The 27,798-nt window shown below is 49.7% G+C and overlaps 7 protein-coding genes; 5 read left to right on the top strand and 2 right to left on the bottom strand.

Annotated features, from left to right (window-relative positions):
• Positions 1–1,541: 1,541 nt before the first annotated feature.
• Positions 1,542–3,751, bottom strand: GSTUM_00011606001 (uncharacterized protein; the record flags this gene model as incomplete). XM_002842009.2 has 1 exon in its annotated part: positions 1,542–3,751. One exon carries the CDS (start codon positions 3,749–3,751, stop codon positions 2,588–2,590), a length of 1,164 nt encoding a protein of 387 aa, XP_002842055.1. The 3' UTR covers positions 1,542–2,587.
• Positions 3,752–6,228: 2,477 nt separating this feature from the next.
• Positions 6,229–7,770, top strand: GSTUM_00011605001 (uncharacterized protein; the record flags this gene model as incomplete). XM_002842008.2 has 4 exons in its annotated part: positions 6,229–6,291; positions 6,360–6,504; positions 6,566–6,734; positions 6,808–7,770. The coding sequence occupies 4 exons, from the start codon at positions 6,229–6,231 to the stop codon at positions 7,607–7,609; spliced, it is 1,179 nt and encodes a 392-aa protein (XP_002842054.1). The 3' UTR covers positions 7,610–7,770.
• A 618-nt stretch (positions 7,771–8,388) lies between these two features.
• GSTUM_00011604001 (uncharacterized protein) lies at positions 8,389–9,378 on the top strand. XM_002842007.2 has 3 exons: positions 8,389–8,755; positions 8,814–8,939; positions 9,015–9,378. The coding sequence occupies exons 1-3, from the start codon at positions 8,618–8,620 to the stop codon at positions 9,036–9,038; spliced, it is 288 nt and encodes a 95-aa protein (XP_002842053.1). The 5' UTR covers positions 8,389–8,617; the 3' UTR covers positions 9,039–9,378.
• A 244-nt stretch (positions 9,379–9,622) lies between these two features.
• Positions 9,623–12,494, top strand: GSTUM_00011603001 (uncharacterized protein). XM_002842006.2 has 3 exons: positions 9,623–9,959; positions 10,024–10,885; positions 10,945–12,494. The coding sequence occupies exons 1-3, from the start codon at positions 9,810–9,812 to the stop codon at positions 12,132–12,134; spliced, it is 2,202 nt and encodes a 733-aa protein (XP_002842052.1). The 5' UTR covers positions 9,623–9,809; the 3' UTR covers positions 12,135–12,494.
• A 382-nt stretch (positions 12,495–12,876) lies between these two features.
• On the top strand, positions 12,877–13,826 carry GSTUM_00011602001 (60S ribosomal protein L25). XM_002842005.2 has 3 exons: positions 12,877–12,971; positions 13,054–13,408; positions 13,533–13,826. The coding sequence occupies exons 1-3, from the start codon at positions 12,947–12,949 to the stop codon at positions 13,618–13,620; spliced, it is 468 nt and encodes a 155-aa protein (XP_002842051.1). The 5' UTR covers positions 12,877–12,946; the 3' UTR covers positions 13,621–13,826.
• A 631-nt stretch (positions 13,827–14,457) lies between these two features.
• Positions 14,458–16,858, top strand: GSTUM_00011601001 (uncharacterized protein; the record flags this gene model as incomplete). XM_002842004.2 has 8 exons in its annotated part: positions 14,458–14,488; positions 14,534–14,573; positions 14,661–14,746; positions 14,824–14,900; positions 14,969–15,056; positions 15,118–15,751; positions 15,809–16,218; positions 16,278–16,858. 8 exons carry the CDS (start codon positions 14,458–14,460, stop codon positions 16,712–16,714), a joined length of 1,803 nt encoding a protein of 600 aa, XP_002842050.1. The 3' UTR covers positions 16,715–16,858.
• Positions 16,859–23,898: 7,040 nt separating this feature from the next.
• Positions 23,899–25,973, bottom strand: GSTUM_00011599001 (uncharacterized protein). XM_002842003.2 has 6 exons: positions 25,255–25,973; positions 25,134–25,198; positions 24,959–25,069; positions 24,699–24,819; positions 24,446–24,637; positions 23,899–24,386 (listed from the first exon to the last, which is right to left on the bottom strand). Exons 1-6 carry the CDS (start codon positions 25,739–25,741, stop codon positions 24,226–24,228), a joined length of 1,137 nt encoding a protein of 378 aa, XP_002842049.1. The 5' UTR covers positions 25,742–25,973; the 3' UTR covers positions 23,899–24,225.
• Between the last annotated feature and the right edge of the window lie 1,825 nt (positions 25,974–27,798).

Below are 27,798 nucleotides of genomic sequence, written 5' to 3'. Positions count from 1 at the left end.
CGTAAAGTCTTATTTCGACACAGTATGATACTGCATACCTTAAGAATTATCGCCCGGATACAAATAGTCCATCCAGCGTTCCTCCGCTACTTGCATGCTTTTTAGCATAGTTCGGGCATTCTTAGAGACTATTATGAACTATCACCCATTTTAGCTTCCCTGTTTACGCCAAATCTCAGTCACACCGATAATTCTATAGTATAAAACCCAATAACTTGTCGCCAACTCACCGATGGGTTGTACTCGAGAATCATACCACGGTAATACTCATTAAACTAATATTGCGAAACCAATCACTTAGCAGTAGCTTTCTCTACCATCACTCCAGTAGTGAACCGCACCCCCATAATTATTAATTTGTTATCCTTCATCAGCTATGTCCTAGCCTCCCTCCCTCCCCTCTATACGATATTACCGGACCCACCTACCAGTTCACCTCCCACAAGTGACGGACGATTTTGGATCACTCGGGAAATTAACGTCACATAGTAGCAGGAAACTCCACCATAATCCTCTAGACAAAAACCCAGTACTTGCACATTAATCTCCTGCCCACGACTCCTTCGCTAAAGCTCCTCTCTTCCTTTCCCCTCCACACCGCAATTTCAAGTAGGTATATTGACACACCTCTAGAAGACGAAAAACACCGAATTTTCGACTGCAGGAGGGATAAGATATCGTCAGGGAACGTCGGGATATGAGAGATATATATAGTTGCGCCTAAAGAACGGGTCTGCGTGGTGGTGGGGTCGTCGGGAATCCCTCGAATTAGCCCCAGAACCGGGATGAGCTTAATGGATTTGGGAAATATTGGGAATCGAAATCGCGTCTTTTTCCTTTCCCCCACCTCTCCTCTTGTGTTTGTTTGAAGAAGCGTGCCATGCTACTGCTGGCGCGGGGTTGGACATACAATTGTAATTTCCTGTCTAAAGGCGTGGGGGATAAATTTACCCCACCAAGGGGTTGTTAAAGGACGGTAATACTCCTCAAATCATTTCTCTTTTGCGTGTGATATGTGATATTTCGTTTCTGGATGGTGCGAGTACTGTACATATTTTTTATTTCACGCCCGTTCAGAAACTTTGTCTGGGAGGATTCAGATATCTCAGCGTCGCCCGTATGTACTAGAATCTGGCGAGACCATCATTGCCAGCCTGAAAATGTGCACTGGGAGGATAGTGAATCGAAGGAACATACAGAGTTGTTCCACTGTGGAAAAGATCAAATAAAGCGGTACTTCCTTCCTTCCTTCCTTCCTTCTCCCAGATCCCGACGTGTCGAATGCTAACAAAATGGTAGTCTGGTGCTCACACCAACTCTGCACCATAGACCTAGTCCACCGACAAAATCAACTCCAGCACAATTATCAACAAAACAATGAGTTGGTACTGCAGCGACACAATCACAAACGGTGCCCTGGCGCCGTTCTAGCCCACCTGGGAACGCGGCTTGTCCAGGAACGTTAACAGGTAGAGAATTTTGGATATGGTAGTCATGCTTCGATTAACTTGGAGAGGCGGGAAGAGAACATGCTCTCGCGCTCCGGTTTTCTGACACCTGAGGAGGCTTCAACTTGACTATTTACATGCGGCCTATCCTTCACGGCACTAGCATCATAGCTCTCGTATATTAACTCAAAGACACAGTAGCTAACGATCATTCCCATCAATCCCCCATTACACAATCCGACCCCCTCATATAAAAATCCCCCGCAACCCCTTCTCCCTTCCCTCCATCCCTCCTTCATTCCTTCATTCCCTGTATACCAGGAATCGACTCACCTCCCTCCACCACCCCTAACAATACCCCCGCCCCACATCACCCCATCAGCCCTCCAATCACCAACCGCCATTCCAGCCGGGACATTATACTCAAGGCAATAACTAACCCCCACCAACTCCTCACCCCTCCACACAAGAAAACTCGCGAAATCCCCCGTCCTCCGACTAAAGCACCCAGGCACACTCCGCAGTTTCTCCATAGCGGGTGAAAAGTCGTGCTTGTAGGCCCCCCAACTGAGCTTTATGCTGCCGTCTTCTTCGAGCGTGGAGACTACGTCTGTGATGCGGGACGGTCGTTCGGGGATTGTTGGTACTGGGGATATGTGGAGGTTTCCTATGGTTAATACTTTATATCCGGGGGCGGTGATGGTGGGAGGGTGTTTGTAGTAGATGCCCAGCTCTATTATCTTTTCGTTGGGGTCTGCAATTATGGGTGGGAATGTGGTGATCTTCCAGGACCCACGGGTTTGCGGTAGGGGTAGCAGCGCTTGTGTCTGTGTTGTGCTGGAGGTGTAGTATACTCCTACTACTTCTCCTTCCAGGATTTCAGTGGGAGATCGTTCCGGGAGTAAGTATGCCATTTGGATGGAAGATCCATTCGCGGTAATCTTCGTGGAATATAACGGACAGAAGACCACTTCCCCGGTGACGATCCCAGCGACAGTAGAAATATTCAGACTCGTGCCGCCAAAGTAAGCCGTTTCGTCGGTAAACGACCACTTCAATCTATCCGTGGCCCGGGGGCTCTTGGATGGAAGGATTGACTGCGCGCCCATGTGCACCCATGGCATATTCATGACTTTCTATCATACGAAGCCTTTTATATCAGCAGGGCATGGGGTTGGGGTGTGCGCGCGTGGGGTAGAACAGACAATTCCATCAACCCACCACCCTTTTCCGAATCCTCTATTGAAATTCGTTACGAAGAATTCCGAACCACCACATGCTTTCTCAGAGACAAAGTACGAAACTGGCTTCACAGAGCTACCCTCGACGTCGCCCCCATCACCGACCCAGAATCTCCGATCGACGGTTTCAAAATCCTTGCCGTCAAAGTGCTCATACGTCCATCCGGGCGCGAACAGCGCCGCGGATGTTCCCGCCCTCCAAATAGCGGAGAGTGCCTCACCGACCCCGAAACCCCCACCACCCAGCGATCCCCGACCAAAGCAGTCTATCCCAGTGTATATATCGGGCACCCGATTCATAGAGTCGGCCATGATCCTCGTAGCCTGTAACTGCGGCTCCCGCCACCCATAATTCGTAAACATCCCGTCAGTGACCGCGAAAAACGGCGCGTTGAGTAAAGTAAGCCCGTTCTGCCAGTGCACTTGGTTGAGCACTGTTAGTGCATCATACCATATCACCTGCCCACCTGGAACCAATTCCGCCACGGCGCTTCTGAGCTCTCTTAGAAACGCCTGCAACTCGCCCGGCCTGAAACTTTCCCCGGGAAACGAGGCCTCGATGTTCATTAGCCATCCGTCGAATCCGTAGGTTTCTGCAATCAGTGCCAATTGCGTCGCGAATATGTATTCTCCCTCCGAACCTTTATCCAACAGTCGGGAGAGAGCGGTGGACCCGACATGGTGCTCGACGATAAACGTGCCGAGGACCCGGACACCGTTCCGGTGGAGCGTGTTTATCCATGGGCTCGGTGGGATGGAGACGAGGTTGTGGGAAAAGTAGACGAAGGTGGAGATGAGGTGGAGATGCGCTGCCGTGTAAATTGGCTCAGGTGGGGCGGGGAATTGACCTTGGGCGGATTCACTTGGGTGGTAGCCGCCTTTATAGTCATGGCAGCTCAAGAGGTTGGGAATTGGTGGGGGTGGTGTTGCTACCGTTGTTGAGGGGTGAGCAGGGAGTGGGGAAGTGAGCGGCGGTGGTGGACGCTGGAGGAGTGGTGTGTTTGAGACCTTAGAGGCTTGGATTTTGATGTCCTCGGGTCGCCAGTCCGCAAGCTCTAGCATCGTGTTAATGTAGATGAACTCCCTTGGGTTTGGCATTTTGTTTTTGTTTTTGAGGTTACAGTACTCTCGTAGAGAGGCTCCTCTGGTGAGCCGAGAGAACTATAATGGATAATCGAGGGCTTCGGATCGCAGTTATAATCCTTTCTCGATGCCCAGCTAGATTCACAAGCTATTCGGGAGTTCTCGCTAGTACCCCGCACTCTGCTTATCACATAAACTATTTATGAATCGCAGTGTCAGCTGCTGGCGAGACTTAGAGACCAAGAAGAGATTGAGATGCAGTACCAGCCACCGCTTATTCATCATCCGGAAATGAGAGGAAACCCTTGTTCTGAGCCGGCCTAACAACTTCAACATCTCGTAAATACCGGTACTCAGATAACCACAGTGAAAAAAGAAGAAAAACTCGAATAATTGAGAATCCCGCCAGGACCCTGGAGCTTCCCCTCCTACCAAGGCCTGTCGCATCCCACTTTCTATTTACCTCAACCGAGGGCTGAGACAAGGTCGTCCCGCAGTTTTTTCCCCTCACTTTGAAGGATGAAATTCACATCCTGGCGCGACCTCCAACCACTCCAACTCTTACTGTAACTCGTCTAGGCTAGCCGTGCGCCGAATTCGAACCCCTATCCCGAGGTTTGCCCAAGGGTCTCTCGGGCGGGTCGATTATACAAGAATTTACATAAGCCAGGTAAAGTGTGAGAGTTATGTCGGCACGATAAGTACTGCAGCATAGCCAGCTCAAGCGCCGTAAATTATATGCTGTGGGCGAGGACCTTTTAAGTCGCTTCTACGGTCACGGGCGACCCCTCCACGGTAAACCCCGAGTTGATCTCCCTCCTTAGCTCACGCCGCGAGAACTTCCTAGCACCGATTTTGTTAAGTTTGTGATCCAATCCACCTGCGGTAGAACCATGGATAAAACCACGAGCTAGCCATCAGTTAAGAACGTAAGTTCCCAGAAGACTCCAGTGCGATGATACGGCATTGATCTTCCCGGTCACCGATTGTTAATATGGTGCCGCGCCTGTCAGCCCCTTTGTCCCCAAATTCATCTTCTAAATTAAACTAGCGTAAAGCCAGATGTGCTTGCGGATCAACTTATACTATAGGCGCCGAGGAGACTCTACTCGTACATCTTGTCCAAGGTGTCAGTGTGTCACAGGGAGTGTTCACATTGACCTTATTGAGAGTTTCCCCACAAGTACTCGAGTACCGTGCTGTACTAAGCCTAGTCCTCCCCGTATCGTCCGAGATGCGAGCGAGGATGGACCAAAGTCGGCGGACCGGTCCGAAGATCCCGGCTTTGAGCGTGAGCGGTATCCCAGCAATATTTTTTGGCCCGATTCTTCAGAATTTTGTCAAGCGCAGCGACGACTTCAATGCGGTACTGATGCTCGAGTACTGGTAACCCATAGGAGTTCCCCCCACACCTTGGGACCAAGCTGATCACCGCAGCGAAGCTAATGTTGATTCATGAAGATCTCCTCAACCGGGCCAGATAACGAAAGAAACATCCTCTCGGCGCTCTACTCGGCCATTCAATGAACCGTGAGCCGCCACATAACCGCGGTAGTCCAGGGGGTCCGTTGTCCCGATGACTTCTGGCACTGTGAAAATTGTCTGGCCAGGCAGCTCACCAGTAGCAAGGGCAGCAGCAAAGGGATACATTTCACCATCTACCGGGGGTATTCGTGGACAAGGCAGGATATGGCTAAGGACCCGATTATCGCGTCATAAGCCTAGTCTACGTCCTGAAAATATTGTGATCTCTAAGCCGTTGCAATGTGATAGTTTGCTAGGTCTGAGAGTTGAACGCAATATAGTTAAGACTTTAAGATAGAATTCCACGCTTGCGCTATCGAGACAACATCTAACTTAAGGGCAGATTCTTCCTCCTTATATACCCAAAGTTGGTCACGTGTTATAATCATACCAAGAAAATATCCATGAGTCTTTTCATGGTTGTGAAGGTGTGTAGCTCTCGCTTACACACCGATATGACCGTACAGGATAAGAAGATCGTACAAATTAACACGTCCCGGTGCCCGTCACGGAAATCACTGCCAGGACTCCCAGCTTTGGGTGTGGCTCTCGGAGGCTTGGCATGCGGATTACCTGATATCATACTTTTGGAATTGGGGACTAGCTTTCGTCCGCGAAGGGGTTATCTACGAGTAGAATAATTCAGTTGTCAGTTTATGGAAAGTGTCAGCCTGTCCCGTGGACTATACTACAAGTAGCATGGGAAGAGCACAGAACGCTCCTTGCATGCGATCGGATCTCCGCAGTCCGTCACTGCAATGCTTTCAGAAACCCAAAAGCGGGATCACCCAAAGTCAACTCAATTCCGCTGCAGGGCTAGGGTTCGGTTTTGCGGCTCCTTCGCCCGGCCGAGAACGGAATCTACCCCTCCAAAATGTTCATCCCCCGCCATTGATTGACACATCTCAGCCTGTTCCGGTCACATAGATAATATGAAGCTCGACACACATGCGATACGGTACCTCACGGGTGAGGACTGGCGCGTCCTTACTGCCGTAAGCCTTCTTTTTTCCATTCCCCCTCCACCACCCGTCCAAGGAGCAAGAACCTAACCTTTGAACAGGTAGAAATGGGCAGCAAGAACCATGAAGTCGTCCCTACAACATTGATCGTGCAAATATCTGGCCTGAGAGGTGGGAGTGGGGTTAACAAGTGCATATCGAACCTGGCAAAGGTGGGACTCGTTGCGAGGGTTAAAAACGCAAAATGTTTGTCTGGCCTTACAACGTGTCACTGGAGGCCGTAAGAGAAGCTAATGGGGAGGAACAGATGATGGCTACCGGCTGACGTACGGTGGATTGGATTACCTCGCGCTAAACACATTCTCGAAGCGGAAGAGCGTTTATTCTGTTGGTAATCAAATTGGTGTTGGGAAGGAGTCCGATATTTATGTTGTTGCCGACGAGACGGGCGCTCGGAAAGTTCTCAAAATTCACCGGTACGTCGTTCCCGTCCTCCTCCCTGTGATCCAATAAAAAATGCATTTCTAACCCTTGAACCCGGTGGAACAGATTGGGCAGGATTTCCTTCCGCACCGTAAAGGCTAACCGTGACTACCTCCGTAACCGACATAGTGGTAGTTGGATGTACATGTCGCGCCTGGCAGCGCTAAAAGAATACGCGTTCATGAAGATCCTGCACGAGAACAACTTTCCGGTTCCGGTCCCACTAGACCAAGCTCGTCACTGCATAGTAATGACACTAATCGAGGCTTTTCCCCTTCGTCAAATCTCAACATTAACATCACCCTCAACGCTTTATGCAAAGCTCATGGAACTCATTCTACGGTTTGCCTCTCAGGGACTTATCCATGGTGACTTTAACGAGTTCAACATCCTTGTACACGAGGATACGCAGGAACCCGTTATCATCGACTTCCCCCAGATGGTCAGCGTGGACCATGCTAATGCCAAGGAATATTTCGAGAGGGATGTCAAGTGTATCAAGGACTTTTTCAAAAAGAGGTTCAGGTATACCGCTGACGACGACGGGCCGTTTTGGGGTGATGTTAGGAGGGTTGGGAAGTTGGATGTGCTTGTTGAGGCGAGTGGGTTTTCGAAGAAGCAGGCCAAAGAGTTGGAGAAGTATATGAAGGAAGTAGCTCCGCTGACAGATGATAACGAAGCAGGGGATGCTACAGAAGGCGGTGAGGGTACTGAGGACGATGGCGAAGGCGAGGGTGGGGAAGAAGAGGAAGAAGGCGATGGCGAAGAAGAGGAATCGGAAAGGGCGATTGAAGAAGCTAGGGAACCAATGATTGGTGAGGACGGGAAGGAACTGTTAGATGCTCTGGGAAATACTCGTATATCATGATTACAGCAACATAACTTGGTGTTACGGGGTAAAAATCCAAGCGGTGTTCACGATTGTATGGTACAGTACGAGTAGTTCTACCGGTGGTGCATCACAGCTTATTGGTGGGTGTGCAAATATATCACAATCTAGAATTTTGGCGACTAGCAGCTTCCGCACCACGGCAAGGCGATAGCTTACTATGTTCACAACGCCTTTGAACCAGCCGGCAGGTACTTGAGGTACATGTTTTGCTATGCGAGTTACGAGTAAAATGTGTGCTGGAGTAATTCGCTCAATGCGAGAAAGGTAGCGGTAGCATAGGAGAAATTAAACAGGTTATGATAGGAGCATCCCGGTTCCGTCATTGGTACAGTACAGGTATCATGTAGTAAGCAAAGCTTCCCCGCCAAGACCGACAAGCCAGTAGGCTACGTATACCACAGCCTTTTGACAACTGCCCATAATCATGGGCCAGAAATTCTCTAAAAAAATTACCCAGCCATATAGACTACTCATGATTCGGGCCTTTGTAAGTGAAAGTGACGGTGCCGGGGCAGGCTTGATCTATACGAAAAATCAATATCAAATTCTAACCTGGGAGGGTCTCTTCTCATGGCCAAGGTATTAAGGCCCGTAAAGGTCATTCGAAGCGCGTGAAATTTTCATGTGCCAAGTTAATGTCCCAGATTACCGGTAGTATCATATCATAGGGTATGATGCAAGCATTCACTCCTCTCCGCTCCTGGAATCCTGACGGCTCGTTTGCACTGAGTATTGTCGCCCGACACCACGCAGCTCTCCATTTTATGGGGAAGCGCCAACGTACGTATCATACTGAATACTCGAGTACGGTACCGGTAGTACAAAAGACCACATTTCACCCCACTTCCCCTTGTATTCCTCCCCTCTCTACCCACCACTTAAATTCACCGGTATTCACCTTGCTCCCTTTGAGAAACAAAGAGATCGAGAAACTGCAGCTACGCACCCCTACCTTACCTTCACGACCCTACGAAACCTTACGAAATGCAGCTCAAGTATCTTGTAGCTCTGCTCCTACCTGCTCTCGCAGCGGCTGAAAAGTGCCTCAACTATGTTATTACGTTCCAGCCCAATACTCCGGATAGTGTGATCGAACAGGCCATCGCTACTGTGAAGGATAACGTACGCAAACTTCCTTTACGTCATGGGAAGAGGAAGAAAATACTGAAGATGTTTTTAGGGAGGGCGAGTCACTCATGTGTACAAAATTATCAAAGGGTTTTGTGTCTGTGCCCCTCATGAAGCTCTCAATCAGGTCTCAATCATGGCGAGTGAATGGGAGCCCGTTATCGAGGAGGATACTGTTGTAAGTTTTTTTTTTTTTTTGCCCTCCCCTAAAGCTCTCTCGGAAGCTTGGATGGAGCTAATGTGAGTGGTTCAGATTACCACAGTTGGGATAAGCTGAATTAGTGTGGTGTTGTTTCGCCGAGCGAGGGCTTTGTGTGTTTGGGTTTGGCGGCAGGTGGTCCAGTTGAAGCAGTTTGTTGAAATGATTGGGCTTAATATGGGATCACGAAATACGAGTGTTACCATAGGACACTTCTGAACCAGTATTGGGGGGTGAACCTTTTTCCTTCTTTATCTTTTTCCTTTCCTTTCCTTTCATTCTTTTCTTTTGTACGAATTACCGGTACTATATTTGGGGGGGGGGGGGTTGTCGTGATTTGTTTTGACATCGTGTTTATAATGGATGGTGTACGTTTGAGTGGTGGCGATGAGTGTATGCGATGTCGTGATGTTCGGTATGATATTGAGCGACTGTGTGATTAGGGCAGGAGATGGAAGGGAAGAAGCCTTGATTACTCCTATGGTGCCCAAGTGAAATAATGGGACCACAGCCTTGTGCAAGAAGGAAACCCGCCACCCGCACCCGAGCGGAGAAATTCATTTTCCCCTGCATCTTCGGTTGGCCCATTTACTTTTTGAAGCCCATCGCCGCAGATTATGCTCCTCCTCTCCCCAGCCCAAGACACCGACCACCTTAGAAACCTCTTTTTTTGTGAGGCTGATTTCACCCATTTTTCCCTTTTTATCCCAGTGAGGCAACAACCAATCCCCCCCTCCAAAAAAAAAAAAAAAAAAAACAAGAAGCGAATAAAAAACATCAATCACCCTTTTTCCTTCTCTTTGACCACCGCTACCGTAACTCCTCACAACAGCAGAGTGCGCGCTCGACATGGTGAGTGCGTTGCTCTTCAATCGGAACCCGGCGTGTTGGGGTTGCGGCCAGAAACCCCCATCGTTAGCAGGCGCCAGGAGAGCTCCGAACGGGGGTGTCCTATACTTTGTTTGTCCTTCATGCGGCAATCCGAATCATTTTGACGAGGTAGGTTTCCTAATTCTTTACTCTCTCCTACCTAACCCGGCAAAGCTCTGCTAACTTCACGAAGCGCGGTGAGATCAGAGATTTTGTCCCGAGCACGCCCGAGGGCCAAGCACCACGATTCGCCCGGAAACGGCACTCTCCTACGTCGAAAGTCGCCCATGAAACACCTCCCGCGTCGCCAATCTTCTGTCGCAATTGTCTGAACAACCAGAAGATCGTGTCCACGCGAATTGGTGATTATGAGTTACCTCCAGACAGCCACCCCGATCTCGACTACCACATCAACGTGCTCTTTCCGCGGTTCCAGAAAGAGCTGGAAGAGCGGTTTCCTTTGGTTTGCGCTGACTGCGCGCCAAGGGCTAATGAGCAGATCCGTTCGAAGAACTATAAAGTCAAGGTGGAGAGTTTGCGACAGATGCTTGCTAAGAGTGGGGATCCATCTCGGACAAGGGAGGAGAAGGCGAACTCTTGGGGGTTGTTCGAGAGGCTTGTTTGGGTGTTGAGGGGCGGCGTGTGGTGCTATTCTCATTTCATCGTGGCAGCATGGGCGGGGATGGCAATGCTATTCCCGGACAGAGCGGCGGGAACGGTGTTGGCGGATGGTGAGGGAACCTGGGTTAGTTGTATCTCGCACAGCTTGGAGGGTTCAAGGTTTGTTCCGGATTGCTATGAGGTTGCCTCGAGGCAAGCACTCAAGTTTTTGCCTTGGAGTATTTTTGGATTCTTTTGGGTCTACTGGGAAAGCTCGCTGCAGAAGTATCCCGAAAAGAAACTGGTTGGCGCGAATGAGTACCTTTGGATGGAAATAGGGGTCTGGGCGTTCAGAATGACATGTTGGGCGGCCTTTGCATATTCAAAACTGACGTTCTCGGAAGATGTGATGTTGAGGGTATATCTGGGGATCTTTTTCTTCTCCATTATGGTAGGTTTTCCTTCTAATCTTACCTCTAAATTGTCCTAATTTCTCTATCGCAGTCGACGCTAGGCTCTCTCTCATGTTTGAAGTTGGAAAACCCTCCATCATTCTCGCTGCGTGAACCGATGCCTATTTCTGCGACTCCATCACCTCCATCGTCACCTCCGCAAGAGGTGATGAAAAGTAGTTGCCAGCCAAGACCACCGAGCTACCAGTCCATTCAAGCAAGCCCTACGACTCCGCGCCTTCCATTCAAGAAGTTAGTACCACCTACAACCGGGGCAAGTACCGTATATTCGCCACAGACCGACTTTCGGTCCACCTTCACAATGCGAGACCGTTCAGTTTCGCCGTCGCCTTCCCCCTCTCTTAACAAAAAGAAAGGATCCTGGTCTCCTGACGCAATGGACTGGAACCCGACCGACAGAAAAGATGCCCTGTGGGAGAAACCAATCCCTCAACCATCTTTTGCCCCCTCCTTCAACCAACAATCATCTCAATCCCGGCCACAGGAACAACAATATAGGTCACCATTCACTGGCACACTCCCGCCAGCACCAAAACCCCCAAGCCACAAATACGTCAATTCCCTCATGCACCCAGTTCCGGCAAAGCCCATAAGGTCACAGCCCGAAAAGGAGCAATTTTTCCTCCCCCGCCAAACCGGACTATCTCCTGAATTCGCCAAACTCTCCGACCCAACCTCTGCCCCTGGAAGCAGTTATCCTCCCCTAGCAAACCAAAAGCTCTTTATGGAGGATGAGCAAACCGGCCTGGAAGGCCTTTTCGGCCCCGGCCTGAAACTTGATGACGAACCGGACATCCCGATCCACCCCCGGCCATATCTGGGATGGGCCGGTGTCCTCTGGCGTGTAGGCTTGCTAGTCGCGTGTCTAGTCGTGGTAACAAAACTCCAGGACACTACCAATGTCCCCACCGTCGCGTCCCTAATCTCCGCGGGCTGCATCGCCCAGCGTAGTGGGGCAGATTGGGGCCTTGGCCAGACGGTCCTCGCCTGCGCCGGTGTACTCCTGTCGATCGCGGCGGTCCTCCTGCCAAGCGACCAGTTACTCAAGCGTGCCCTGCTTGCTTTTGTTGTCCTCGCGCTCAGTAGTGAGTTCTGGGGTGTGCTGGTCCTCTTGCAGAAGGAGCGCGCCAGGAAGTTTTATGCGTGCGAGAGGAGGAAGAAGTTGGAGGTTGAGGAACGGATTAGGAGGGGGAGGAGGGGTTTGAATTCTTTTGCGAGTATGTCGTTGTAAAATGGTGTTTTCTCTTACTTTTCATTTTAAATTTCTACTGTTCTATTCGGCTACTTTTGTTTGTTATGCTTTGTCTGTTTGGTGTTTGGTATTGGATGTCTTTTTTTACCGATATTTTATAGCATGGAAAAGGGTGAAGGAAGGCAGTGGGGGCGGGATTACCATACGAGTGCGGTTTTTGAATTTGGTGGTGACTGGTCAATGGAGGAGTAAGCTTTTTTGTCAACCCTTTTTTCTTTTTCACGCCTGGTGGAAGGGGATTGTGCAAATAATTGGGGGGATTTATAGTGGCGGCTCATTCGTAGCCCTATTCTGTGCATTCCAGTGAGTGCTTCGGGAATGAAGTGAAATGAAGTTGAAGTTGAGATGTTTGTGGTCGAGTGATGAGTTGTGCCTTGTTGGTCATGAGTGCCGCTTGGTATCTGCTGTCATGGGAACGTTACGAAAGGTGATGAAATTGGTATCAATCTGGAGATTATCCCCCTGCTTTGCTCAGGTGCTCGTAGGAGGGGCCCAGGAGCTGAAGGTTTGGGGAAAATAGTTGGATATCTGGATGTAGCACACAAGTATTGGTATCGTACTATCATGGCCTGTATAATAACATTAGCGCAATTTGGAGATTAGCTTACCCGGCCTTGGGTTTGTAGGGTCCAACCCTGAGCAGTCCCCCACACACGTAATTGTTCACTCTGGAAACCATCTCACGAAATTTCATTCCCTGGCGAGTACAGTACAGTAACGAGGACCAACGACCAACGCCAAATAATACCACCCCCCTCCCCACTTACCTTTGCGACAACCTTGAGAACAAAATGCCGCCAAAACCAGCCTCGAAGGGTAATTAATTCTCTCGATCCCATCAACGATTCACGATGCTACGAAAGGCAAAATAGCTGATATGGGGACCTGAATGCTATAGGTCCGAAAACCCCCGCCGCCTCCAAGAAGGCCGCCGATGCCAAAAAGGCTGCTCTAAAGGGGACCCACGGAAAGATCACCCGCAAGGTCCGCACCAGCACTACTTTCCATCGCCCAAAGACCCTCGCGCTTGCGCGTGCACCCAAGTACCCCCGCAAATCGATCCCCCACGCCCCCCGGCTCGACCAGTACAAGGTCATTGTTCACCCTCTCAATACTGAGAGTGCTATGAAGAAGATCGAGGAGAATAACACCTTGGTGTTTATTGTGGATATCAAGGCCAACAAGAGGCAGATTAAGGATGCTATCAAGAAGTTGTACGATGTTGACACCGTTAAGGTCAACACACTGATCAGGTGCGTTGGGTGAAATATCTTTCTCACGAGCAATGGGGGAGATGCCCTCTCCTCTCTCTTTCTCTCTCCCATTTTTTTCTTTTTTTGTCAAACACAGGAGCGGGAACTCATGATGGCACTCTAGACCTGATGGAACAAAGAAGGCCTTTGCCCGCCTAACTCCGGACGTCGATGCTCTCGATATCGCCGCTACCAAGCTGGCGATCGTATAGTTTTCTGTCTCTTTTTCTTTCGGGGAGTTTTCTAAAAAAAAAAAAATCTATATATATTTTTTTCTTTCACCGCGGGTTGGAACACATTCACCTTTTCATGCACGACACCTATTTGTTGAATAAACTGGTGAGAGGGGAACTCGGGGTCGTGGGGCAGAACTATTGTGTAGCAGAAACCAAAAGTGAAATAGGTGGTCTCGACCCTATGCGAAATTGTCTGTTTGGTCGGGTGATACAATTGGGATTATTATTAGTGATGGTGATAGCGATTCGATGGAATTCACCCTCCGAGCTGTGGTGCCTTTATAGTTACGAAGGGGCTAGAATTGGAATCTCCCTTTCCGTGGCTACTGTAGTGGGGCTCCATCCATCATAGGTTTCCCTGTACCGGTATAGATTCCTGTACCGTACTCCTGAGCCGCCGTGTTGGTCATTGTCCGCATAATCCCAGCAGGAAGGTGAGGGGACAAGTGCAGCTCCAGCTCTACCATTCCTGTCCGCTTGTCTATTCTCACAAGGCTCTATACGGCAATGATATTCGTCAGAAAGACTCAACATTCCTAAAGCGGTAGAAGTCTCGGAAAAACGTGACACCCGGCCACCCCGAGCTTCTATTTCTACCAGTTCAATTTCCTCTAAAGTTAAGCATCCCAACACTGCCGCAGCCAGCCCATCCCTAAAGTAATTTTTGTGCCTGACCTCGTGACCTCCCTCCTACCGCAGCCAACCCCGGCCCTGCCTGTCTCACCTCTCGGCTATGAGCGGCCCCGCAGTTTGTCGTCATTGAAGCTAGTAAAGCTCACACAAGTATGATACCCTCTTACCACTTCCCCTTATATGACTCCCTTTACTCTCTCTTCGTCTCTTTGTCCTTTCCAAACCGCATCCCCGTTCATTATCCATTGAAACAAAGCTCGTTTGCCCCCCCAAAACCAGTTACTCAAGCTAAGCATGTCAGTGCCCTGGACTTCCCAAGACATTTCACTTTTCTTACCGATAAGCGGGAAGTATTGTTGTGCTAACCATGATGGAGCTGATAGGTACACCGCTTCGTTCGCCTTCTTCGAGGCGTTATGGGAGGCGGGGGTCACACATTGCTTCGTGAACTTGGGATCTGATCATCCAAGTATGATTCTTCTTTTACCCTTCACCTCTCGTTGATAGTGGTGAGGACATGAAATTGATGAAGTGGGGTGGTCATAGGTATTCTCGAGGCGATCGTAAAGGGAAAACGTGAGAGGCCACATAGTTTTCCGGAGTTTCTTACTTGCCCAAATGAGGTACTCGCTTGACTGTGGTTGAGTGTTAGGTTACTGGAGGGTCTAATCAACTAATGCTACCTGAGTAGATGGTTGCTTTGTCCGCAGCTCACGGAATGGCACAAGTCACTGGAAAGCCCCAGGCTGTTATTGTGCATGTTGACGTAGGGACACAAGGTAACCCCCTCCCAGCCCCACCATTTTTCTAGAGCAGCATCGTGTTGACGCAGCATTGAAGGTCTCGGAGCCGCTGTTCACAATGCTTCGTGCAGCCGTGTTCCTGTCCTCATCTTTGCCGGTCTCTCGCCCTTTACACAGGAGGGTGAAATGCGCGGTAGCAGGACAGAATTCATCCACTACATCCAGGATGTGCCGGATCAGAAGGCGATAGTAGCACAGTACTGCCGGTATTCCGCTGAGATTAAAACTGGAAAAAACATCAAGCAGATGGTCAATCGCGCAATTTCCTTTGCCATGTCTGATCCCAAAGGCCCTGTGTACCTTACTGCTGCTAGAGAGGTGTTAGAAGAAGATATTGAACCTTATAGTCTCAATCAGGCTGTCTGGGATCCCATTAGCCCTACGGCACTCACAGAGGATGCTGTGGGCAGAATCTCACAGAGTTTATTGTCCGCTGAGAATCCGTTGGTTATCACCGGCTATTCCGGGCGAAACAAATATGCTGTGGAGGAATTGATCACCCTGGCCGATTCCGTGCCTGGATTGAGGGTTTTGGATACATTGGGTAGTGATATGTGTTTCCCAGCGAATCACAGAAGCTCACTAGGTGTCATGTATGGCTCTCATGAGAAGATCACCACGGCAGATGTGATCTTGGTGATTGATTGCGACGTTCCTTGGATCCCTACTCAGTGAGTTTTCCTTTATTATCACTTTATATTATTGAGTTAATATGGATTTGCTGGCAGGTGCAGGCCATCCCCCAGAGCGGCGGTCTACCACATCGATATAGATCCGCTGAAGCAGCAAATGCCCCTCTTCTACATTGATGCGGACGCTCGCTACCGAGCCGATGCGTACACAGCTCTAAAACAAATAAACTCTTACACCGCGGTAATGAAAATGGATGCAGCTACCCGCGATGCACGAATTCAGGCGCTAGATAATGAACACAAAACGCGCATGGACAGACTAGAGCAGCAGGCAAAGCCCCGCGACGATGGACTGCTCTCCTGCGCACATGTGATGAAAGTCCTCCGAGGCGCTATTCCTCAGGACTCAGTGATCATATTAGAAGCGGTCACCCAGACTGTTACAGTGGTAGACCAAATGAAGTGCTCCCTGCCAAAGACTATATTCAATTCCGGTGCCGGAGGACGTATGCTCCCTTCCCTCCTTCCCACTCTTACAAGCAGAAATTAACATTATCATCCTCAGTTGGCTGGTTCGGTGGCGCCGCTCTAGGCGCAAAGCTCGCCCTCGATAATGGCACCTCCAACTCTGGCCCATTCGTCGTAGCAATAGTTGGTGATGGCACATTCCTATTCTCAGTCCCAGCATCAGTGTATTGGATCTCCCGCCGCTACAAGATCCCATTCCTAACAATCGTCATCAACAACGATGGCTGGAACGCCCCGCTACGATCTGCGAAACTGGTGCACCCGGATGGACTCAGTGCGCATGCCACGCCTGAGGAATTGAACATTAGCTTCAAGCCTAGTCCGGATTATGCCGGTATCGCGGTTGCGGCGGCCGGAGGGGAGATTTGGGGCGGGAAGGCGGAGAAGGTGGAGCAGTTAGCTAGTGCTCTAGAAGAGGCGATTGGGGTTGTGAAGGGGGGGAGGAGCGCTGTTGTTGAGGTTGTTATTGTTTAGATATGGGATTGCGGGGGTAATGATTTTGCACACACCTATGTACTGATGGATTGGTAGATAGGTAGTTTGAGAATCGTAGTCTACGATCCTACTTAATAGCTCAAAGTGGGGAATGGAACCACTCTGGTATATATTGTACATACATATAATTCTTGGACATAACTCATCGTTAGTCGCCCATTGTACTGTACCTGGTCGCGACACAGGAAAACTACACCAAAATAGGGGGTAAAAAGCAAACATCAGCTGTTCGAGTTCACTATTATAACCCCCTCCTGAATTACCGCCAAATTATGCATTCAGGTGGCCGAGAATCTAGGTGTCAATATTTCTCCATTCACACCATTGGTGGGCCTAGGATCTCCTGCTATGGAATTCTTACTTGGGTGGAAGAGCTTGGAAATCCGGTTCCAGCGCGCGGAACGTATATGGCAGCTCATAGAAGAAGTAATTACTCGATTCGAAATTTTCCTACCACAGAAGTTCACATAGGCTCCAAAACTGCAGCTATTTTTCACAAACCCCGACTTACCCATCACAATAGCCAGTAGCCAAGTGTTTTACTGAGCGAAGAATAGCTGTACTTGTAACTGGATAACTTCTGATTGCCCTGCAAACCCGCGAAGAGCGTCACTCCTAGTATCATATAAAATGCACGACCAGCGATCAAACGAGTCACCAAACCACATTATCCCCCCGACCCCTCCCAATCCCAACAGTATCACAGGCCTCTCCGAGCCCTAGCTCACCACACCTCCGCAGAGTCAAGCAAGAAGGAAGGTGCCGAAACTATCCGCGGGGAGGACCTCCCCTCCTAAACACCCCGCTCCGGTCCACCGTTTCAAATTCGTACCGTACTCAACGCACGGGAGTTCTTCCAGCCCGTTCCGCAAACGAGGTGGTGTTTGGGAAAGTGGGTGGATGGGCGAGTCCCGGCGATCCCTGCTTGTGGTCGGTCGGTAAGTTAAACCTTCCTTCCTGTCGCGTCACCGAGAATGCGCGCGGGGTGGGTCTTCCGTTCGAACCCGGTAGCCTGCGACAATGGATGGCATGCGCTGGCTGTGGTGATTGATTGATTGATTGATTGATTTTACCTGAATTGGCTGCCATCATGTATGATCACTCGTGCGGGGAGGAGGTATGATTGGTTTGTCTGTGGCGGGGGCATGGAGTGTGTTTGCCCGTCTATCGGGCAACTGTCCACCTCGACGAGAAGGGGAATGGTGAGTTGGGGCACTCGGAGTGCGGGTAGGGGGGAAGGGTTCCCGTCTTGAATGTATGATATTATGCCCAAGCCGAGAGAGAATTGTATCATACCCTACTTTCTACTCTCAGCAAAGGGAATTTTTCCAGCGCTGGATTTGGAAGGAATTCTTCCTCCTGCAAAGGTTTTTTTTTCTCCCTTTCGATATATATCATATATATATATCTATGGTGTTGTTCCCATTATTGGTACCCGGCTGAGTTCTATCATAGTTAGGTTGCGGTCCTCTAAGTCGCCGGCAGCATGTGCGAGTGAGAACCTATTGTAAATAAGTTCAAGCATGACATGGTGGAGCGCGTTCGCTGAGGAAGTAATCCCCCTAACATGTTCAGAAATTCGCATGCGAAGCAGGAGGGGTATCATAGAACAGAGGTGAGTAACTGGACTCTCAACTCTCTAACAGTAGAGGGGGGGGGGGGTTCTATTATGCTATATCGAGGAAGTAGCTTGAGAAACTGGGTCAATCTCAAATTTGGGGGGTGAAGGTGAGTTGTGAGGAAATCAATCGTGGTTTGTCTTTGTTCTGTTGGGGGGGGGAACTCCTGTCAAATCAATGATATGATGATATACGTTTGGTAGAGGGGTCGGGTAAAGCGCGTTGGTAAGTCCTGTATAATATATTAGCAGTATGATACAAGTCCAACACTACTTGTAATATCATACCTGTAAATCATACCATTTACTAACTGGTAAAACATCCACCCCATACACTGCAAGGCTCAGATATGTTTGTCCCGCAATTGCCAGCACGTTTTTCTAAACGGGAGAAAGGGATATGTTTTGACCAAGAATTTCCCAGCCCCTCGAGCAATAGTACTGTACTGGTACGGGTACTGGGCAAAGTTAATGTAGGCATACCGAATTTGCAGCGATCCTGGAAGTAAACCCCTCTTGGATTAAAAACTCTTTCCCATCCTCCCTATCTTGACGGCTGGAGACACCTACTGTGAACCTCCCAGATAAATCCCTAGTACACCAGGTATACAAAGAACCAGCCTCCCACCGGAAACAATCCTCCACATCTGCCATTACTTCTGCCCGGAGACTTTTGCCAAACGATTCTCTCCTGAGGGTCAACAAGCGGCCGGCAATCCCCCAGACGCTGTATGCCATTCCCACTTCACAGACTGGGCACGAAAGCTCCCTACCCTACGGTGGAGCAACCCGTGCAAAGACCTGTCAGGCAGGGCATCCTCCGTCCAGTGGGCGAAGGAGGGCTCTTTAGCGATGGGATAGAGAGCCAAAGCAAAAAGTGCTGTGCAAAGGTTTCTAGAGAGCGGTGTCGAAGAGGGGGGGCGGGGGGTACGATATATCACCAGAAGATATTACCAGTTTCGGCGCAAGAGATATATATTATCATAATAATATTATTATAATCTTATTATTATAGGTGAACGCCCCTCGTAATCATTAGCCCCGCGACAAGCGGCCACGAAGCCCTAGACCTTCGCCCTCGCGTTTCAAGGGTTTTGAGTGAGCACCGCGGGAGACGTCCTCTCCGAACACCCCTCGCCGTGGCCACCAAAACGGGCATGACGAGATCGTCTACCCCCGCCCCCCTCCGGACCGCCCTGAAATAGAAGTCAACTTTCAAACCACCACGGCCATACCCACCGCTGGATTGGGCGGCGGTGAAGGGGCATGTAGCTACACCTATTGGAGCCCACTGCTAAGTGCTGCTGAATGCTGTGGCATGCTTCCGGGCCCCGAGAGGATTGACATTTTCAGGACCCACAAACCCGATTAATGGGCATAAACCCTGGGTGGGCGCGAGCTAAAGAGATGGGCGATGAGGAGAGAGACGGAAGCGTTGTAGAGGAAGTCGCTGGGGTGTGATACTTCTATCAGACCCAATAATATACACGTTCATATCAAACAGCGGTCATGCATAAATAAGAAACCACAACATATATCGATCCACCACAACCAAGCTAGCAAAGCCTGCATTTCGAAAGAACTGCAGCAAACCCGCAATGATCATGTGGTTTCCATTGATGTGATAGACTGCCTGCCATTCACGTTGCCATCCAGTAGGTAGATTCTACTCCCACTCGCGCACACGCCTTCACAAGCCAAGAGTACAGTACTTATATGCCCCACTGAATATTCCCAAACGTGCGGGAAAGGCCCTGAAAAGTTGCGTGATATGAGAGTTCAAATACAGCATGCCCCACAGGGGGTAAGCACTCCAATGGGCGTTCCCCGGATAACAACATCATTGTTCGTAAATACACATCTCTCGACCCATTCCCCCCTAGACTATCCAGTTCCTGTCCATACTGTCAGCCCAAATCACCGGTACTCCATAATCCCAGAACAACCCCAGAAGAAAAGAGGAAAATAGAATCGGGTTCCATTCGACACGTACCGGTATGATATATCGCGATATTACTTCCCTCGAAAATGGCATATTTCCATATACACAAAGCAAGCCGACACCAAAGAAAAAGCCAGTATCATAGTCAGATAACAGGTACATCCCCACTAAGTCTGCGGAAAGGAAAAAAACCGGCAGGAAGGAGGTATACACATTGCGGAGCAAAGAAAAACAGTGATTGTTGCGAAATATCTCATCCGCCCAGTCCAACAATATTTCGCAACGTCCTTATTTCCCTACCCCTCACTCGGCCTATGGGCCCTACGGAACTTTATCCTTCACACGGGATGAGTGCGGGAGCATCCGCTACCTGACCGCGATATCAATTCCCTCCTCCCCAGAGTCACTCCCCTGCCTAGGGTATTAGGAAAATATGTTTATTTTCAAATATATATCGGGATACGCTTTCATTTTTTGATATTATGCGTGAGAAAAAAAGCCCCTCCAAACCCTTAACCCATCCGAGTGAGTTCCGATGACAAGTGCAAAAAGGGTCCATGCAAAGTCCTTCCGTTTCGGCAAAGATTTAGCAGGAACAAGCATCCCGCATCCCACACACACGCTCGGCGAGGAGTGGTTTAAGCACAATGATAGGTTGATACCGTGCAGTCAGGCGTGAGACGTGAAATGCAGCCAGCATCACCAAGAACCCTTGTACAGTACTCGTACAAGTACTACGGTTTCTCTGTCATGAGTCATTGTTGGCCATTGCGAGTGCGGAGCACACACCGCAAGACAGCCCCGCGCGCAGAAATGGGAAGGAGGGAAGGGAGGGGGGGTGGGGATTAAAGGTTAATAACGAACATGAGTGACCCACTCACGACTTCCCACTAACCAAGTTATATCACATGTTCAAGTGGATAAAAGGTGCAAGGGATCCCCCCCCAAAAAAAACTAGCGAGGTCACAAAGTGGTGTGTTGGTAGTGCTAGGATAATGATATTTGGTTAAGGTGTGTTCGATCGTAAATTGCCTGCCCCTTGTGTTGTACAAGTAAGTAAAAGGATATGTCCATCACCGCTTACATCATTGGTCGACTTGAGCATCTCATCGGGGTCTCCTACCTTACACAGAGATCTCTGAAATCCGGTTCGAGCCGCGGGGAATCTGCACAGCGGATAATATAAAAAGGCGCAATAAAGTATAGTGCAGTGCAGTAGGGTACAATGCCCATTTGGAGAATTCCGCACTCCAATAGTTCACCCCGAGTTGCAGGACTGCAAGCGGTTTTCTCAAAGCTCGATGTTTTTCATGACGAATTGCGATATTTTGCGTGGTAGAATTTAGGCGTGATTGGTTCGAATGACTTCTGGCTGCGGAGAACCGGCATTATTAAGGCCAGGGAAAGGGATCATTTTTTGTTGTAGAATTCAGGACCAAGGATCAGATATGTCGTCCAACTGCACTTGTAGTGTGCAGTATCATACTATACTTAGTGATGCCAAACCCGTCGCCAGAAAGTCGGAGACAATTCCCCGAAATAGATTACCATAAGCCGCATAATACCCGTGGCACGATAGCCTTCAGTCATACCGGCACTGTACCGGTAACGATATACTCACCAGATCCCCACAGCTTACAAAGCGTGGATCAAAATGCTTAGAAATCCATAGCAATAGCTTTAAGTCCACGGTGGATAAACAAACAACCACCCACAGAATCCACAATACCGGCACTCGCACGAGCCGACCCAACACCACCCGTCTTCAGCAGCCAGTCCGGCAAGCTATCCCCACCAGACAGCCCGTCAAAGTCTGCACAAGTATTTGAAATAGCACACATGTGCCACAAGGGCCGATATCCGGCGGCGGAACCCCCCATCGGAGACCTACAACCCCTGTCCCTAGTTATCGAATTAAAGCACGGTGTGGTAGATGACAAGCGGTGCGAAAGGCACAATTCTGTTGGAAGATAAGTCATGGGTGAGAACCGGTCCAGAAAAGGATCCGGAAGCAAGGAAGATCCTACCACGGCGTGGAAACATGGCTCCCCCCGGAGTAAATGGTGGAACACATCTGCCCAGTAGGGTAAGTACGGGGAAGCCGTTAAAATGCCAACAATGGCAGGGGTACTGTATTGTAAATTCGGACTCGAGTACCGCAAAAAGTACCCGGGTGTGTCCATAAAAATGGGAACTTATAGCCCCCGTCCCTGTGGGGTTTTGCATGGGATAGGCGGAAACGGTTTTTCTCCGATACCCGAGTGGAATCCCATCCGTCGTAGACGCAACCTTGGACCCCCCCCCAACAAGAAGACATCCCTCGTGACCGAAACGTGAATACTGTAACACCGTGGAAAAGCGCAAAGAAATACATCAAAAATACGATGCACCATTGCAATAGTTCATCTTACCCCCGTTTTTCGCTACTCATGTTTCAGCCCAACCGGGGTGTTAAAAATATTTTCACCACGTTGCCAGATCAGGAACATTGGTATCATACCGTACTCGGGCGCGAATTAAAGATTGGAACGGAGTGACAAGCAAAAGCCGTGGTTGCAACATATATATCGATGTCATTCTGCCCTAGCTTTTAATTTGAGCCCGAGTATCGTACCAGTCCTGTCCAGGAAAAAAAGGGGGGATACAGTATTGTAATCACATCGTCAATGAGCAAGATTGCGGAAACGCAACATGGCAAAGATCAAAACAATCATGCCCCACCTCAAGTCCCCCCTCTCTCGAATCCCTCGCCATCCCCCATCCCCCCCCCACAATTCCGTACCCGTTCGGAAAGTGTGCCGTATCGTAGGGAAAACATATCCCCTACCGGTATTGGGAACTTGGCCGGCGTGCGTGAGGCCGAAGCCCGTGTGATACCGACGGCAGGGGATGGCGATCGGCAAGCCGATCCTTTGGTCTTCCCGTCCCATGGAAACCCGGGGGACTTAAGACCAGCCCCCCTCTCCGAGTGTGCGGGTTAGGGAAAAATTACTGTAGATTCGGACTCTAAAGGATACAGTACTGTATCCGAGTTCGAGATTGTCTGTTGAAGGTATGCTTGTATCTCCTCCTAATACCCGCTGTGGGGCTCTCGGCCTACTTGCATTACTCCCACCGCACTCCCCCCCCTGGTTCCTTTCTTCGTCCACGGTGTGTCCAACACCTATGGTAGCCTTGCTTGCTGGCTCGGTGGAGGTAATTTGTGCCTCATATCAAGATGCCTAGCACGCCCAGGAAAAACGCGTACAAATAAAAGAAGGGAGAGAAAGGGTTGAATCTCAATATTGAAAAGTCTCGAAGCGGGCAAAAGTTGTAAAGTTATTGTTATATCCATGCGAGGTATTGTCAAGGTAGAAGCCGGGCTCGCCCATTCATAACTGAATCTGTGCCGAATCGTGCCATTGGTTGATCTCACTATGCACAGTACAGTACAAGTAATTTACTGGCACTACAGTACGATACGAGTACCGTACTTTGTGTCATGCAAAGGACATTGGCATGGCAGAGGCACTTCTAGTGCTGGCAACCCTACCCGTGCCGCACCAAAAACAATGTTTCCGTCATTCAATCATTTCCACTCGCAACACAGACCCCACACGAACATTATTTTCAACCAGTATCATAGTTATTCCTAGAAATACACAAATACACAACACGATCACTCACATCCACCGTAAAAAACATACCTGGAAGAGATCGCTATATCAAGCAGAAAGTGCGTAAGAAAGCAAGGAAAGTAAAGGGGGCATGATATCAAGCGTAAGCAAACAAAGGAGATGCGTGGTATCAAGTTTTGGAACTAAGCGGAAAAAAGACAAGGATGAATAGCAAGACATTGCGCGTGTCCACATAAACCATATCCCGTATCACATATACCAACCAACCAACCCTACGGTCATCTCAACTCCCCGATGGCGTAAGCCAGAATCATCACTCCTTCCTCCCCTCCCCCTCTCTTCCCACAACCACCGTCGGCGCCGCTCCTGTCGTTTCCTCCTCGCCCGCAGATAGTGCCTCAGCCGCGAGCCTCTCCCTCCCGAGCCTCTCCTCCCTACCGCGCTTATGACAATACCAAAGGACAAACAAGACAACTATGACATTTCCTTCAGCCCCTACAACTCTAGGCAGAGGGAAAAACCAGCATACTCACCAAACAGCCCCATGCTAATCGCTAGATTTGCACCCCCAAGAGCCATTGGAAACCTAGTCTTGAGCAGGTTAATAATACTTTTTAGCATCCCCATTAGTAATCCCGGTTTTGTAACCATTTCTTTAAGACTTGGAATCGAAGATAGCCTTTCGACCTTTGCGGCGGTAGCGGGGGCCGCGGCCGCTGCAGTACCTTGATAAGTTCTGTTAGACCGACAGCTTGTAGAGGGGGGTGTGGGGGAGGGGGGGGTTACGAAGGAGTTCAGGCGTCACGTTAGCTTGCACCTTCTTTGGGAATGTCTTTATCATATTTTGTAGGAAGTTGGGCAGGGAATTGAATGTTTCCTCCAAGGTTTTGGAAGAGCTTTCGAGGAGCTAGGTGGGGGCAATTAGCTTTATCCCATCACATACACGAAGTAAAGATAAACAGAAAAGATAGCAACCGTTAAAAGCTGTACTCGTCTAGCATGGCTCACAATCTGCGTATGAATGGGGGGAATGAGAATGGAATTACCTCTACGAGATCATTGTATGCCGTTGGGACGCCGTTGACAAGGTCCTTGAGGATTTGCGTGAAGCGGTCGAGCAGTTGGGCTGTTGCCGGGGAGATGGAGAAGGCGCGGCCCTGGCATCATAGGGCATATGGTCAGAAAGAATAGACACTTGGAGGAAGGAGAGGGAAAACATACACCCTCCGCGGCAAGATTCAAGCCATCCAGCGCACCCCTCAATTCATCCTCCTCGCTCTTCTTTTCTACGACTCACAAGTCAGTACCCACCTATCACCCCTCTCAAGGGGAAGCAACAAACCTTCCTTAACCTCCAATCCCTCCTCCACCTTCTCCCTCTCCTTCCCCTTCCCCTTCCTCTTATCAACAGCGCTAGACGCAGACCTCCTCAGCCCCTCCCACCGATTCCTAATCTCCTCCTTCCACTCGGCAGCCTTCTCCTCCTTCTCCTTCTTCTTACTCTTAATCTTCACCTCGGAATCATCGCTCGTACCAGCAGTCGCCGGATTCTCAAGCGCAGGCGTTGCAAGAGGCGCAATACTCGGCGTGGCGGACCCAGAGCCCTCAAGGATAACGAGGGGTTGGTCGTCCGTGTCTTCGAGTGTCTTTTTCAGGAATTCTTCGTCGTGGTGGGACAGGACTGGTTTGGGAGATTCCGGTGTTGCGGTCGCGGTAGCGGGGGTAGCGGTAGTGACCGACTTCCCCACCGCCTCATTATGAGTCAAGACGGCACAGGCGGCGGCGGTAGGCTCTTTGACCTTTTTCTTCCAGGGCAGGTATTCCAGCATTGCGATAGGTATATGACAATCTAACTCGCGAGCCCAGGTATCAAACCAGCCTCCCACGATGCGATGGGAGAGAGTGAATGAGAGAGGGTGCGAATTCGAGGATAGGGTAGATAACGAAGGTGTTTGGGGATGCCGCGACACGACGTTGGCAGAAAGAACCCTTTCTCATTGACGGGCTGAATCAGGCCTGGGCTGCGACTCCCATTCACGGAAGACGGGGGAGAACGCTTGGACTGGTTGGTGGGCCGTAGGAATACGTCACTGGGTTTAATTTCTTGTATCATAGTATCATCTCATAATCATGGTTACCAATAGAGTATGTCCAAGACTTCAGAGACACCGCCACACCCACAAACATGTAGTCACAGCCACCGTGTGAATTTCACAACCAATCACTCGTGAAAAACCCTACCGTACTCAGATACCGATACCACAAGTATCACTAGCATATGATATCCTAATCTACCCCCTGGCAGGCCAAGGTTCTACAACTGCTCGAGTATCATACTCGTACCACCGTACTGTACAAGTACAGCATTAATCCACAAGCCCTGCACCCATGCAACGAAATCCTAATCCTCTCCGCTCCCCTCCTTCCCGTCTCCCCCGTTTCCCAAAAAACCAACAGCGCAGATCCCAAATGACCTATCGCGCAAGGTTGGCGAGAAGGAAGGACAAGCACGCATTATGTTAAATTGATTAACTCCCCACCCCCTTCCCTTCCATCAACCTAAAAATAAGAATCAAAGAAAGAAAGACAGAAAGAAAGCCGAGAAAGAAAAAGGAAAAAGACCCCTAGTTCCGAGTGACCTTGACTCTTCTTGTTCACATTCTATCCGCTCCGCTCCACCCATTCCTGTCCAATCAGTACTCGAGTACCGCAGTTGAAAAAAAAGAAAAAAAGAAACCCATCTCCGTAAACTGCCGGAACATAAACCGCATAAGAGGCTCAAGTCACACTCTTGCTCTTCTCAGCGGAGCCGCAAATGGTGCTGCTCTATCCTGCATGTAACGATGCACCTCGCGAGAAAAGAGAAAAAATGAGGGGAGAAAGGGGAAAAAAGAGTGGGGAGGAAGGAAGGAAGAAGAGAAAAGAAAAGAAAAGATAACAAGTGAGGGAATTCACTCCGAGTGGGCAAGTCACTGTTATCATAGCGCGGGGAGGTCCAGCCTCGAGACCCGGGTCAGGACTCTGCACAAGCATTTTCGATCGAACCTGACTCGCTCTCTACACACTCTCACGGGATTTGAGGGCTGGAAAAAAAAGGGCAAGACACGGCCCGCTGGGCAGCGAATGCGCAAGATGGGATGGGCAATATGGGAGAGGGAAGTGGAATCGGAGACATTGGTTGAAGGGGTTGATTGACCCGTGTGTTGGTGAAGGTGATGGCATGACAGCTTCCTCTCGAGTCTCGACCCTCCCGACCCAAGTTATGTATCCGTGTCCCGATACGCTGCATACGCTGTGATAATACAAGTACAAGTACTAGTACAAGTACCGTACCGGTACGATACTAGGACCGTACATACGGTACTCGCCACCACAGCGCCCTCGCCATCACGCGGTCACGGGCGCATCGTGGGTTCTGCGACTCTCCGTTAATGTACTGGTACTCGAGCATGGCTCCTCCTACTTTCCCCTTCCTTTCATGTCGAACGGCAAGGGCCCCTTCCGTTCAGCACGAGTACTCCTACAGTACAGTACCTACACTGCCCTACACAATACTCGAGTGCCGGTACCTGCAACCCCTAGACTACCACGCCGGAACAAAGCGAAAGTTGTGCAGTCCGCTGAAGGCTAGTCGCAGGAGAAAGAAGAAATGGCATGGATACGGAAACCGTGACCAAACTGGAAAACTTCGCGAATATACGTGGTCCCGCAGGGAGAATATTTCCTCCCCTAAAACTTTTAATCCCTCTTCCCGATTCTAATGAAGAAGAAAATACGAATCGTGGTTCTAGACTTCCTGGGAGTGGCGGGAAGCTGAAAGTTGAAATACTGTACCGCTATTGTACCCATGATACCGTACTACATCGATAGACAGGGACCCCACACA

The sequence above is a fragment of the Tuber melanosporum genome, assembly GCF_000151645.1.
Source record: "Tuber melanosporum whole genome shotgun sequence assembly, scaffold_88, strain Mel28".
Taxonomy (NCBI): domain Eukaryota; kingdom Fungi; phylum Ascomycota; class Pezizomycetes; order Pezizales; family Tuberaceae; genus Tuber; species Tuber melanosporum.
The sequence above is the reverse complement of the archived record's forward strand: the minus strand, read 5'-3'. Positions and strand labels throughout refer to the sequence as shown.